Source organism: Saccoglossus kowalevskii, chromosome 4, assembly GCF_978046115.1.
Source record: "Saccoglossus kowalevskii chromosome 4, keSacKowa6.1, whole genome shotgun sequence".
Lineage (NCBI taxonomy): Eukaryota > Metazoa > Hemichordata > Enteropneusta > Harrimaniidae > Saccoglossus > Saccoglossus kowalevskii.
This window is the reverse complement of record NC_140644.1, coordinates 42729447-42741907: the sequence shown is the minus strand read 5'-3', so window position 1 is coordinate 42741907 and position 12461 is coordinate 42729447. Positions and strand designations below refer to the sequence as shown.

Below are 12461 nucleotides of genomic sequence, written 5' to 3'. Positions count from 1 at the left end.
TATCTTCGATTCTATAAATTTGGTGAATATTTTTGTCATTTTTGGTAAAAAGTGATATTTTCGACTTCTTGTAAAAAACCAATAGTCTGATTGCTTTGATATTACATATATAGGTACTACATGTGGACCTCTCTCAGATTTGTTCATTTTGTGATGGTATCTTCAATTCTCTAATTTTGGTGAATATTTTTGTAATTTTTGGTAAAAAGTGATATTTTCGACTTCTTGTTAAAAACCAAAAGTTCAATTGCTTTGATATTACATATTTAGATACTACATGTAGACCTTTCTCAGATTTGTTCATTTCGTGATGATATCTTCGATTCTATAATTTTGGTGAATATTTTTGTCATATTTGGTAAAAAGTGATATTTTCGACTTCTTGTAAAAAACCAATAGTCTGATTGCTTTAATATTACATATATAGGTACTACATGTGGACCTCGCTCAGATTTGTTCATTTTGTGATGATATCTTCAATTCTCAATTTTGGTGAATATTTTGGTCATTATTGGTAAAAAGTGATATTTTCGACTTCTTGTTAAAAACTGTAAGTCCGATTGCTTTGATACTATACATATTGTTCATTTTCTAATGATGTCTTCAGTTCTTTAATTGAAATGTGCATTGCTAACAGCGTAGCTATCTCAGCCGATAGGCTGCTTGTTATTTTATTATTTTACTTTGATTTTGTGATTTTTTTTAATTCCGCCCTACATACATCTGATCCGATGCCTATGTAAGTCCCGTTCAAATCTCGCGTAAGTAACAGCCAATCACAGCCCCCCTTTTATACAGGCTGTCGGTTGCTTACTTTTCAGTGTATACGGGCAATCTTTCTGTACATTATATTTTGCCCACTTGAATAAACCATTAACAGAAAATTGCTAGTATATTATTAATTACAAAAGAAATTCGACAGCATTTTACAATTTTTGTCATTACATTGAATATTTTTTTCACTTCCAACAAATGTGTACACTTCCTGATACATCTTCGCCAGCCAAGGTTTGTTTATTCAGTCATTGCTTTAATTTTACATCTAACACTGAGCATAATTATCTAGAATGGAAGCAAACAAATAAGTAAATCGTAATGATTAGAACACTGTAAACAGCTATAGTAAACAATGCAAACTGATTTTAAATTGTATAACGGTCACCGGCCCACGGCATCGACGCAGAAAATTGGAGCAAAAAAATATTTCCTGATCAATTGCGATGTGTTCCAAATAAATATTTTATTCCAGCCCAAATCAGCTCAATTACTTTAATAAAGAGTTATTGTATAATGTACAAAATGTTGATACATTTTGATGAATATTTATAGCTACGGTTTCAATACCGTGGACGATTTTGACCCGATCGTCAACAAAACATCACCCGTCTCCAGGGCAAGCGACTGGAAAAAGATACCGGTGTTCGGTCGAACCGGTGGAAACAAAATCGTCACTCCCAGAATACTTACGCATAATGATCTAAACTCAAACCATTCGAGCCACAATATAACCATAAAAAATGACTTTTGTTGCATTCAACAATGATAAACTTACTGAAAACATCGGTATAATCCGTCATTTTATTTGAGTGTGTTTGCCACCTGAATCTGCCCGGTGACGTCATCATGTGCCGCTATAGAAGGAGGTCTGTGATTCGTTGACTAAAATCATCGATAGTGGGTCTCATTGAAATCTTGTTACATAGGCATCAGGTCAGATGTATGTAGGGCAGAATTTAAAAAAATCACAAAATCAAAATCAAAGTACAATTATAATAAAATAAAAAGGCATTAATAACAAAAGTAATACAAATTAAAATTAAAATAAGTTTATAGCCAAAATAATTAAAGCCCGTACACTACATCAGATTTTAATCACATTGGGATGAAGTCTAGCGCTCTGCCTGGATCACTTGCTTTTTCCTGTCTGAGTTTCTAGCCTGGGGGTATTGCCGCTAATGCGGCATCCACCATTGTAGCTGGTAGGATAAGTTTTCCTTGTCATTTTTACCATGTGTCGTTTTCCCCTTTGTGTGTAGCATTTTTCACAACAAAGAGATAAAACCCGGCGTCGTAGCTTAATTACTTGTTGACTTTGTTACGTCACCTTTTCCAACTGTAATTCGCTTCCCTCATGCATGTCGTCTCCATTTTATGCTTGATCTACGTATTTAGAAATGGATAAATATAATGACAGCACCAGAAGCTCGCTGCCGTTTTTTTTGCGTCTTTGTTTTTCAAGTCGACTGTGCAGTGGTTATATTCAGAATTTACCAGCATAGAACCCGCATCCGAGGCCTGAGATATTTTTTCAGAGCCATCAAACTCACTGAGACTGACCACATCGCAAGGTCTTGCGACCAGTAAAAATCGCTTAAATTGAACTGCATGTTTGGCATGTCTCTCCTTGTCTGTCTGAGTGTGGAGTGGAGCATCGGGCGTTTAAACGGTGGTGATGGGCAAACGTTGGTCAGCCGCGGAGGAGGTAACGCTTAAGGCCCCCAAGTGAGGTAAAATCTTATGCAACACTTTCTGCTGGACCAAATGCTACCCGGTCGGTGTGGTTTCGGGATCAGACCCAATGTGTGGGATGAGACTAAAACACCATCAACCGGATCCCAAGGCTTCTTTCCCAGACCCCGGTACCGGGGATGGCCGCGTTCCATTGGCGTTCTCGCCAGCTCAATCTGAGACGACAATCTGTGCGCGCCCAGGACTCTGAGACCTCGAAGGCAGAATGCACCAGCCTCCTAGACCAGGCGACTTGTAGGCCACCGCACATCTACGTGCGACATCCCCTAGTGTCACCTGGCTCTCTTGGCCGGGGCCACTACTGTGCAACTACGGCTATTAGACACTGCCAGGGGACTCTCGCAAGGCGGAAGCAATCAGGCAGTTTGCCGGAAAAGGGCGCCTTACACAGGGTAGATCAGCTGGCATTAAGCTCAGGCTTCTACCCAATTGCATTTATAGTACCAAATCTACAGGTGGCGGGCGTACAGTTCTGGACCTAGGCAGACTGAATCAGTACGTGCTTCTTGATCGGTTCCGCATGGAGACGCCATTCAGGATTCTTCTCTCCATCCACCGTTTCGACTGGCTAGCCCCACTAGACTTTAAGGGCCTACCTGCACATACCAATGCACCCAGTGAGTTGCCATCTTCTTTGAATCGCCCAGCTGGGCCAAGTATTTGAATTTCGGGTGCCCCCCCGTTCGGGTTATACACAACAACAGAGTGATGAAGCAGGTACTGCCTCAATCTGTACCTAGATGACACAACCTGGACAAGGGGTTATTTGCCAAACATGTCAGGCTATCACAGGATTTACTTCACCAGTTGGGCTTTTTAGTAAATCAACATCTCAACCCAACGCACAGTTGGTGTTCCTGGGCATGGAGTTTGACACAGAGGTAAGCTTGGTATAGCTGTTTCATGCGCCTAGTCAGCGTTCCCACAGTGTCCCTCCGAGAACTGCGGATCATCGGAATGATGACCTCTGTTCGAAGGGTGGTTCCCCAGGCCAAACTACGCAGCCGCCCGGTATAACGCTTGTTGTTACAATGACGAGCTCTTCTATGGGAACTAGATAGGCAGATTTTGTTCTGGGACCAAGTGAAAGAAACCCTGCCCTGGTGGTCGTCACTGGCCAACCTCGGGCAGGGGAGCCCCTTGGACCCACTCGCTGCAGGTATGACTCTGGTAACAGATGCCTCCATCCAAGGATATGGCTCCCGCATTAGTTTCGGGACTACCATATCAACCGGCTCAAACTGAAAGCAGTGTACTTAGCACTACCACACTTTCTACTCATAGTTCGAGACCACAGAGTCCTGCTCCACACAGGCAACACAGCGGTGGTCTCCGGGAACAGCACAGGCAAGGTAAGACACCACCCTTTTTGGGTCTTAACTGAGGTGTTGAGTGATTATTGATGTTTGATTTATGAGTGTTTCATCCCGGACTGGAAAATGACTTTCATCATTTTTCTGTTTGCTCAGAAAACCCACTACCTATTGGCATCTGACTCTGTCTACAGTTCAAAAATAGTAATTTTGGAGTCTATGGTGTGTAATTGAACGTAGTGAATTTAGGCAGAGGGTTCTCCGAACCCGCCTATTCACATAGTTCATACTCAATATAGACTCCGGGTCCCCCCCCCAACCACCCCACTCTTTCCACAGCATTGGTCTAAGTCCTCGATGCGGAGAGAAAGGAACCAGAGTGAATATCCAGCCGTAATGGTGCCACCATATTGGCTCGGTCACATGGTTTGTGACGTAAGGGAAAAGAATCTTGGGGTCATGGGGCTTCCCCTGACCTAGATTCTATCTCTCCGTCATTGGCAGAATCGCTGATTAGCGCCTACAGTTCAAAATAGTCATTTTGACTGACCGGAGTCTATGGTGGGTATGAACTATGTGAATAGACAGGTTCGGAAAACCCTCTGCCTAAATTACTGTCACTGACTTATTTTTGAAAACTGATTGTTTTTTTATCTGATTTGTATTTTGTGACAATACATTTTGGTGAAAAATCTTGAAGATTACCAGCTCAATTACTTAGATATTTGGGTTGTAGGCACCTTTGGTAGAGTTCTGTTAGAGTTGTTCATATTATGGCGATATCTTCAATTACTTAGATATTTGGGTTGTAGGCACCTTTGGTAGAGTTCTGTTAGAGTTGTTCATATTATGGCGATATCTTCAATTACTTAGATATTTGGGTTGTAGGCACCTTTGGTAGAGTTCTGTTAGAGTTGTTCATATTATGGCGATATCTTCAATTACTTAGATATTTGGGTTGTAGGCACCTTTGGTAGAGTTCTGTTAGAGTTGTTCATATTATGGCGATATCTTCAATTACTTAGATATTTGGGTTGTAGGCACCTTTGGTAGAGTTCTGTTAGAGTTGTTCATATTATGGCGATATCTTCAATTACTTAGATATTTGGGTTGTAGGCACCTTTGGTAGAGTTCTGTTAGAGTTGTTCATATTATGGCGATATCTTCAATTACTTAGATATTTGGGTTGTAGGCACCTTTGGTAGAGTTCTGTTAGAGTTGTTCATATTATGGCGATATCTTCAATTACTTAGATATTTGGGTTGTAGGCACCTTTGGTAGAGTTCTGTTAGAGTTGTTCATATTATGGCGATATCTTCAATTACTTAGATATTTGGGTTGTAGACACCTTTGGTAGAGTTCTGTTAGAGTTGTTCATATTATGGCGATATCTTCAATTACTTAGATATTTGGGTTGTAGGCACCTTTGGTAGAGTTCTGTTAGAGTTGTTCATATTATGGCGATATCTTCAATTACTTAGATATTTGGGTTGTAGGCACCTTTGGTAGAGTTCTGTTAGAGTTGTTCATATTATGGCGATATCTTCAATTACTTAGATATTTGGGTTGTAGACACCTTTGGTAGAGTTCTGTTAGAGTTGTTCATATTATGGCGATATCTTCAATTACTTAGATATTTGGGTTGTAGGCACCTTTGGTAGAGTTCTGTTAGAGTTGTTCATATTATGGCGATATCTTCAATTACTTAGATATTTGGGTTGTAGGCACCTTTGGTAGAGTTCTGTTAGAGTTGTTCATATTATGGCGATATCTTCAATTACTTAGATATTTGGGTTGTAGGCACCTTTGGTAGAGTTCTGTTAGAGTTGTTCATATTATGGCGATATCTTCAATTACTTAGATATTTGGGTTGTAGGCACCTTTGGTAGAGTTCTGTTAGAGTTGTTCATATTATGGCGATATCTTCAATTCTCTATTTTAGCGAATATATTGGTTATTTCTGGAACTTATGGAGATTTGTAAACTGGTGATTTTACTCACCCTTGGCAACGACCATGTAAATTGTTGTGGTTGTAATATGGCAATATCATAATAATGATCATGGAAAATAACCCTAGCTTTAGCTAATCTGTAATTGTAAACAACATAATTAACATCCTGACAGTAAGAAATCAGTGGAGGTATTTGGAACGTAAGGTCACTTGTTTAAATTGTCTATAAGATTTTTCTTATTTACTTTTCTGTGTAGGGGAGATTAACAGATGGTAAAGGTAAAACAATTGAATGTAAAGACGCTATATTTATTATGACTTCAAATCTGGCAAGTGATGAGATAGCAAGGCATGCTATACAACTCCGAAATGAAGCAGAAGATATATCAATGCAAAGACAAAAAGGAAACATAGGTATAATATCTACATTATGTCATTGCTGGCACACTGGTAATAATGGCTGACTAGAGCTACATTTGTATCTTGGGCAATAAACCCTGTTGTAGTAACAACATTTTTGACTTGTTTTTATTATACAGGTGATTTAGACATTTCTGAAAGAATCACTATATCAAGAAATTTCAAAGACAATGTAGTAGAACCTATTTTGAAGAGACACTTTCGACGAGATGAGTTTCTTGGAAGAATCAATGAAATGGTGTACTTCTTACCATTTTCAAGATCCGAACTTATAAAGTTAGTCTTGATTGAATTGAATTTCTGGGCTGCTAAGGTATTGTAACTTTCATTATGTTCTGTCCAGTATCAAGATTGATACAGTTTCAACTATTAACATTAAAGAACTGTACACTTTTTAAAACTATCAACACTTTCAATTATGGAATATATTTATTTTACTTATTTTATGTATGGACTTTATTTGAAAAAAATGAGAGTGTTATTACATGTTGCATGGAAAAATTCACAGGATAAATCAAAAGTATGGATATAGAGAATAACTGAATATGTGCTTTGTCAACATTGTGAGCAGTATATATATTATTATAAATACTGTTATACAGGCTAAAAAGAATCACAATATGCAGATAGAGTGGGACAGACAAGTGTTAGATGTCTTAGCCGATGGTTATAATGTGCGTTATGGTGCAAGGTCTATTAAACATGAGGTAAGTGTACAAATAAGAAGAAATTAAAGGTGGCTATACTCTGTTTCCTCTGAGGATTTGAGTGTTTAAGCAATTCAAAATAATAATATTTTATCAAAATTGTTATGGACTTGAAAAGCAATTAACACCTTCATGAATTATAGGAAATTTATTTTTTCTGCTCAATTGAGGTCAGTTAAAAAACATAACATAAGTTGTTGATAATTTAGTCCAATGTGCCATACTACCCTCTCTATCATAATTTTCGATTTTTGGTTCTGTTGCTTTATTTAACTTTAATTTAATTTCACTGAATAATTTACATGTTACCATAGAAAAAGTATCGTCTGACACTGGATTTTATTTATTCTTCTTTTATACATCTTTACTGAAAATATGAGATTTTATGATTGTAATGTGCTCACTAAAGCAGTACACTGCTATCATTCTATTTTACACAAGTTTATATCCAACATTCAGAATGCAATTATATTGTATTTTCTAGTCATTGATTCAAATTATTTTATATTTTTTTTATAATCATTGCCCTCTTATTTGTTAATTTAAAAAGAATAAGCATCCTAAAGTGATGCAATATTTACATCTGGATGCTTGTCCAGTAGAACATGATAAGTATGAATGTTATTTAGATAGTACAATCTTTCTGCAATCTTTGTTCCATATCAACCATTGAAATCAGCGTCTGCTCAAAATTTATGTAAAGTCCAATGTTTTCTATTTTATTTTGCTCAGGTTGAGAGGAGAGTTGTTAACCAACTTGCTGCAGCACATGAAAGGAGTCTCATTCATAATGACTGCCATATTAATATAACAGTCAACGATCCTAGTAATGAATTGTTAAGATCTGATAATGTAACTTCGTCATCTCCAGCTATCAAATTACAGCTTCTAAAGAAGGGTAAAGTTGTGGGGGATATCCCCACTTTAGATACTGAAAGAAATTTGCATTCAAATTTTTAGAATTACATCATCTTGGAGAAACAATTTATTCTGTGTTTTTTTAGCTCCGCTGTCGACTTTGTCGAGCGGAGCTTATCATATGAGTGATTGTCCGTCGTTGCCGTCGTCCGTGTCAATGTTTTACTTTTTCGACTTCTTCTTGAAAACTACAAGCCTGAATGCTTTGATACTTGGTGTATATGTACCTTGGGTAGACCTCTCTCAGATTTGTTCATTTCATGATGATATCTTCAATTCTCTAATTTTGGTGAATATTTTTGTCATTTTTAGTAAAAAGTGATATTTTCGACTTCTTGTTGAAAACCGCAAGTGCAATTGCTTTGATATTACATATATAGGTACTTCATGTAGACCTTTCTCAGATTTGTTCGTTTCGTGATGATATCTTCGATTCTATAAATTTGGTGAATATTTTTGTCATTTTTGGTAAAAAGTGATATTTTCGACTTCTTGTTGAAAACCGCAAGTCCAATTGCTTTGATATTTACATATATAGGTACTACATGTCGACCTCTCTCAGATTTGTTCATTTTGTAATGATATCTTCAATTCTCTAATTTTGGTGAATATTTTTGTAATTTTTGGTAAAAAGTGATATTTTCGACCTCTTGTTGAAAACCGCAAGTCCAATTGCTTTGATATTACATATATAGGTACTACATGTGGACCTCTCTCAGATTTGTTCATTTTGTAATGATATCTTTAATTCTCTAATTTTGGTGAATATTTTTGTAATTTTTGGTAAAAAGTGATATTTTCGACTTCTTGTTGAAAACTGCAATTGCTTTGATATTACATATATAGGTACTACATGTGGACCTCTCTCAGATTTGTTCATTTCATGATGATATCTTTAATTCTCTAATTTTGATGAATATTTTTGTAATTTTTGGTAAAAAGTGATATTTTCGACTTCTTGTTGAAAACCGCAAGTCCAATTGCTTTGATATATTATACATATAGGTACTACATGTGGACCTCTCTCAGATTTGTTCATTTTCTAATGATATCTTCTGTTCTTTAATTGCCATGTGCATTGCTAACAGCGGAGCTATCTCAGCCGACAGGCTGCTTGTTTATTATTCTGGTATCATTACAGCTACACTTTATCCAGTGATTTCAGTAACTATTTATATGGGAGGTGCAGAGATTATTATACACTGACATGCATATCAGCTACCACAGAGAAGTAATGGTTGATGTGAAAAATCAGCCATTCAATATTAGAATTTGAGTTTATTGAGTTAAATTCATTTATCAAATAAAAAAAACCCACATGTATGCCATGTTGAGTACAACTGAAAATAATAGTTCACATTTTTAGTTCCTGTTCGAACATAGTCTGAAAACATGGACTTATATTTTGACGTCTGTGCATACATGTGTCCATGGTGCCTCCACTTGTATCTTGAACATGCCTGGTCTTATCACATTCAACAACACAAATACATCATAAATATTGGAATACATATGCATGCACATTTATTTCATGATCTAATTAAAAATGCCATTTCAGACTGGATCTTGGTTGTGTATGGATTGATTTTGTTCAGACTTGGTAATACATTGAACAGATTGGATTCAAAACGGCTGACAGGTGGCCATTTATTTTAAGGAATGCTGTACCACAGCCATATCTGACATGCCTAAACCAATAATGTTCAAACTTTATATATATATTTATGTCATACATCATGCAATACATAATGCACATGTATTCCATGGACAATTAAATTCAAAATTGCTGAATAGTGGCCACTGTGAAACCTGGCACCCTGATGCATGTCTGTTTTTTTCAGATCCAACTCAAAATGGCCGACTGGTGGCTATTTTGTTTAAGTGAATGCAGTTTTGGAGCAAAATCTCTGACACTCTGACTGTTCGTTTTCTAACTTGATATATTTTGTAAACTTGAGAATTCATTGGGACTATGTAATGCACATACGTGCAAACTGGATATAGGACATTTGTCACTCCGTGATTCTATTTTCTTCGTTCACCACATGAGTGTTCTTGATAAACCTTCTTTGATTTTTATCTGAGTTGAAGAATGTCACAGTGAGTAGAAGAATACTGATGGCACTTATTTATTGCGAATCTGACTGATTTTTCGATTAAGTGATATAAACAAGTTCCCACATGTCTTGTTAATCAATCTGAGATAAAAAAATAACCAAACTACAAAAATATTTGTTGATTTCCTAATTGGAGCAGCTACAATGTACACATATTCTGAAGCATTGGAGAGTGTGGTTAGATTGTATATTTGTGAACTCTGTACCATGTACTGTATGTAATATTTCTTGGGACTTGTTGCATAAGTGATAATACTATTGTCATCATGTATTTTTACACTCCATTTATAATATTGAGTTATATGGTTGTTTGTATTCTAATAATAAAACGTTGTAAGTTTATAAACCATGAAATAAATAATAGTCCAGCTTCCACAGTTAAAAGCCGTACATCACAAAATAAAAACAATGTAGACAACAAAGTAATGTGCCCCTGCTCAGCTTAATGTGTTTTTGTTTTGTTTTTTAAATTTCTTCAGTTATTTATTGACTAATTAAATGTTGTTTCCATCAAAATTGACAATCATGTAGCTTTGAAAAGAATTAAAACCGAGATGAAAAGCGATTTTGGATTCCATGTCTTAGAGTTTTGGTGTTGTTAATGTCACATTCATTCTTCAGTATTGGTGTGCAAGTACGTATATATCAACCCTATGTCACAACAAATTTAATTCCTAACATTCCCTTGTAATGAAATTGTACACACCGTACTGGATCTAGATCTAGTGTTGTATGTGGTATGACCTAAATAATGCATTTTACTAAAAAGTAACATTAAGAAATCAAAGTGAGAACTGCGTGTTCCAGGAAGGGTGGCTGTAAGCATCAACATACTAGTACGTCCATGCTGTAAGTTATCATTGTTTCTGCTGAAAATGTGACAATTATTCTTTTAGTTCTACCTCAAACCTCAAATTCTGTGCCCACAAGGAGTGGAATACAGTGTGGTTCTCAGCTTGCTGCTGGGTAGGGGTGATCCTGATCTATGCCAAACTTGCAGTAACTTTTCCAGACTTCAGGGAATAATTGGACCAATGGAGTCTACTAAAGTGCATAGGCTTATTGTAATCGAAGAAACAAAATGAAACTAGATGACAAACATCATAAAAAATAAACAGTAATCAGAGAAAATGGGTTTTATATGCAAAATATTTACAAAATATTTGCCGAAAATAACGGGATTTTAATTAGTAAATGGCTCGTTTCGCTAATTACAGATAATCAGAAATCTGTAATCAGCGAAACAAGTGTCCTACACGCACATTATTCACAATTGTCGGACAAAACTTGACCAGTATATTCACCTCTCAGTCATGATGTATATAACTACATAAAATATTTGTCGAAAATAACGGGATTTTATTTAGTAAATGGCTCTTTTCGCTAATTACAGATAATCGGAAATTTGTAATCAGCGATACAAGTGTTCTACATGTATATTACAGCCAAAACAAAGTCAGCTGGGATTTTCAGTTGTGAGACATGACAAAACAAATGCTGTCATTGATGGATTTCGAGAATAATTGCCGCCACAACCCATCCCCCCCCCCCCACTTTTCCATGGCGCAGCAAACTCTGCTCATGACCGGAGACGTCGTTTTCGTTAATAACATGTGATTGCCATAATCGTGGTGGTGAACTGTTTAGCTGATCATATGAATATTCAATTCATATTTACCCCCAACTTATTTGAATATTTTGGAAATTTGAGACATTTTTCAAAAAATACTGTACAGGGATATGTCTGATGAAAATTAATAATACGCAATTCTCCAGCCAATACTAGAAATTATTGCTGATACTAATCATGTTTTTTTATCGGAATGTTGGATACTTGAACGTGTTGTAGACGTGCGTAATAGTACTGTCACGTGACATGTCTCCCGCCTTAGCCACATAACCGCCGCAGTCCGCTTCATGTATATACGATAACATTGAATGTTCAGTTTGATGATTGATAAACATATATTCTATGTGAAACTGTTGCTTTCTTGTTGTGTTAATACAAACATGATTTAAACTTTCCCTTCCGGTGTTTTTTACTTTGCGAACGTATTCAATATACAGAAATGGCACTTGTGTGTGCGTTTGTGTAAGTCAAAGAAGCTTGTGAAACATTAGGGTTGTACAAACCTGTTTGTTTACCTAAACATACCTACCAGAAAGTCTGTGAAAATAATAAATTCCATTTTATTACTTGTAGGCTTAACTACAGATTACAGCCCCAATTGGAAACTATTTGGTAGGGAATATACCCTGTTTACAAAGAACACCTAAGGGTAGCATTCCCTATAGAAAAAAAAAACCTCCTAAAGGGGCCATCCTGCGCGCACAGGGTGGTCACGCATAAGAGGCGTGATCCGACATTCTCTTTCGTTTCCACTTACAACAGCAGCTATATTTTTCCGCTCCGCTTTTTACAAGCACGTTGAAAGACAGGTTACAGTTTTCTAGTGTGGTGATCGACTCATTGCAGTAAAGGCTTTCCATTATTAGGGGCCCCAT

General features: G+C 36.6%; 1 protein-coding gene across 1 annotated transcript in view; it reads left to right on the top strand.

Moving 5' to 3' along the window:
* The window catches only part of LOC100376958 (mitochondrial disaggregase-like), a 42336-nt gene that overhangs the window by 21783 nt on the left and 8092 nt on the right, over window positions 1-12461 (top strand). The window contains exons 10-13 of the mRNA XM_085498636.1: window positions 6052-6208; window positions 6334-6527; window positions 6817-6921; window positions 7654-7819. Of these exons, the coding sequence (XP_085354762.1) occupies window positions 6052-6208; window positions 6334-6527; window positions 6817-6921; window positions 7654-7819 (622 nt within the window). The remainder of the gene's footprint in view (window positions 1-6051; window positions 6209-6333; window positions 6528-6816; window positions 6922-7653; window positions 7820-12461) is intronic.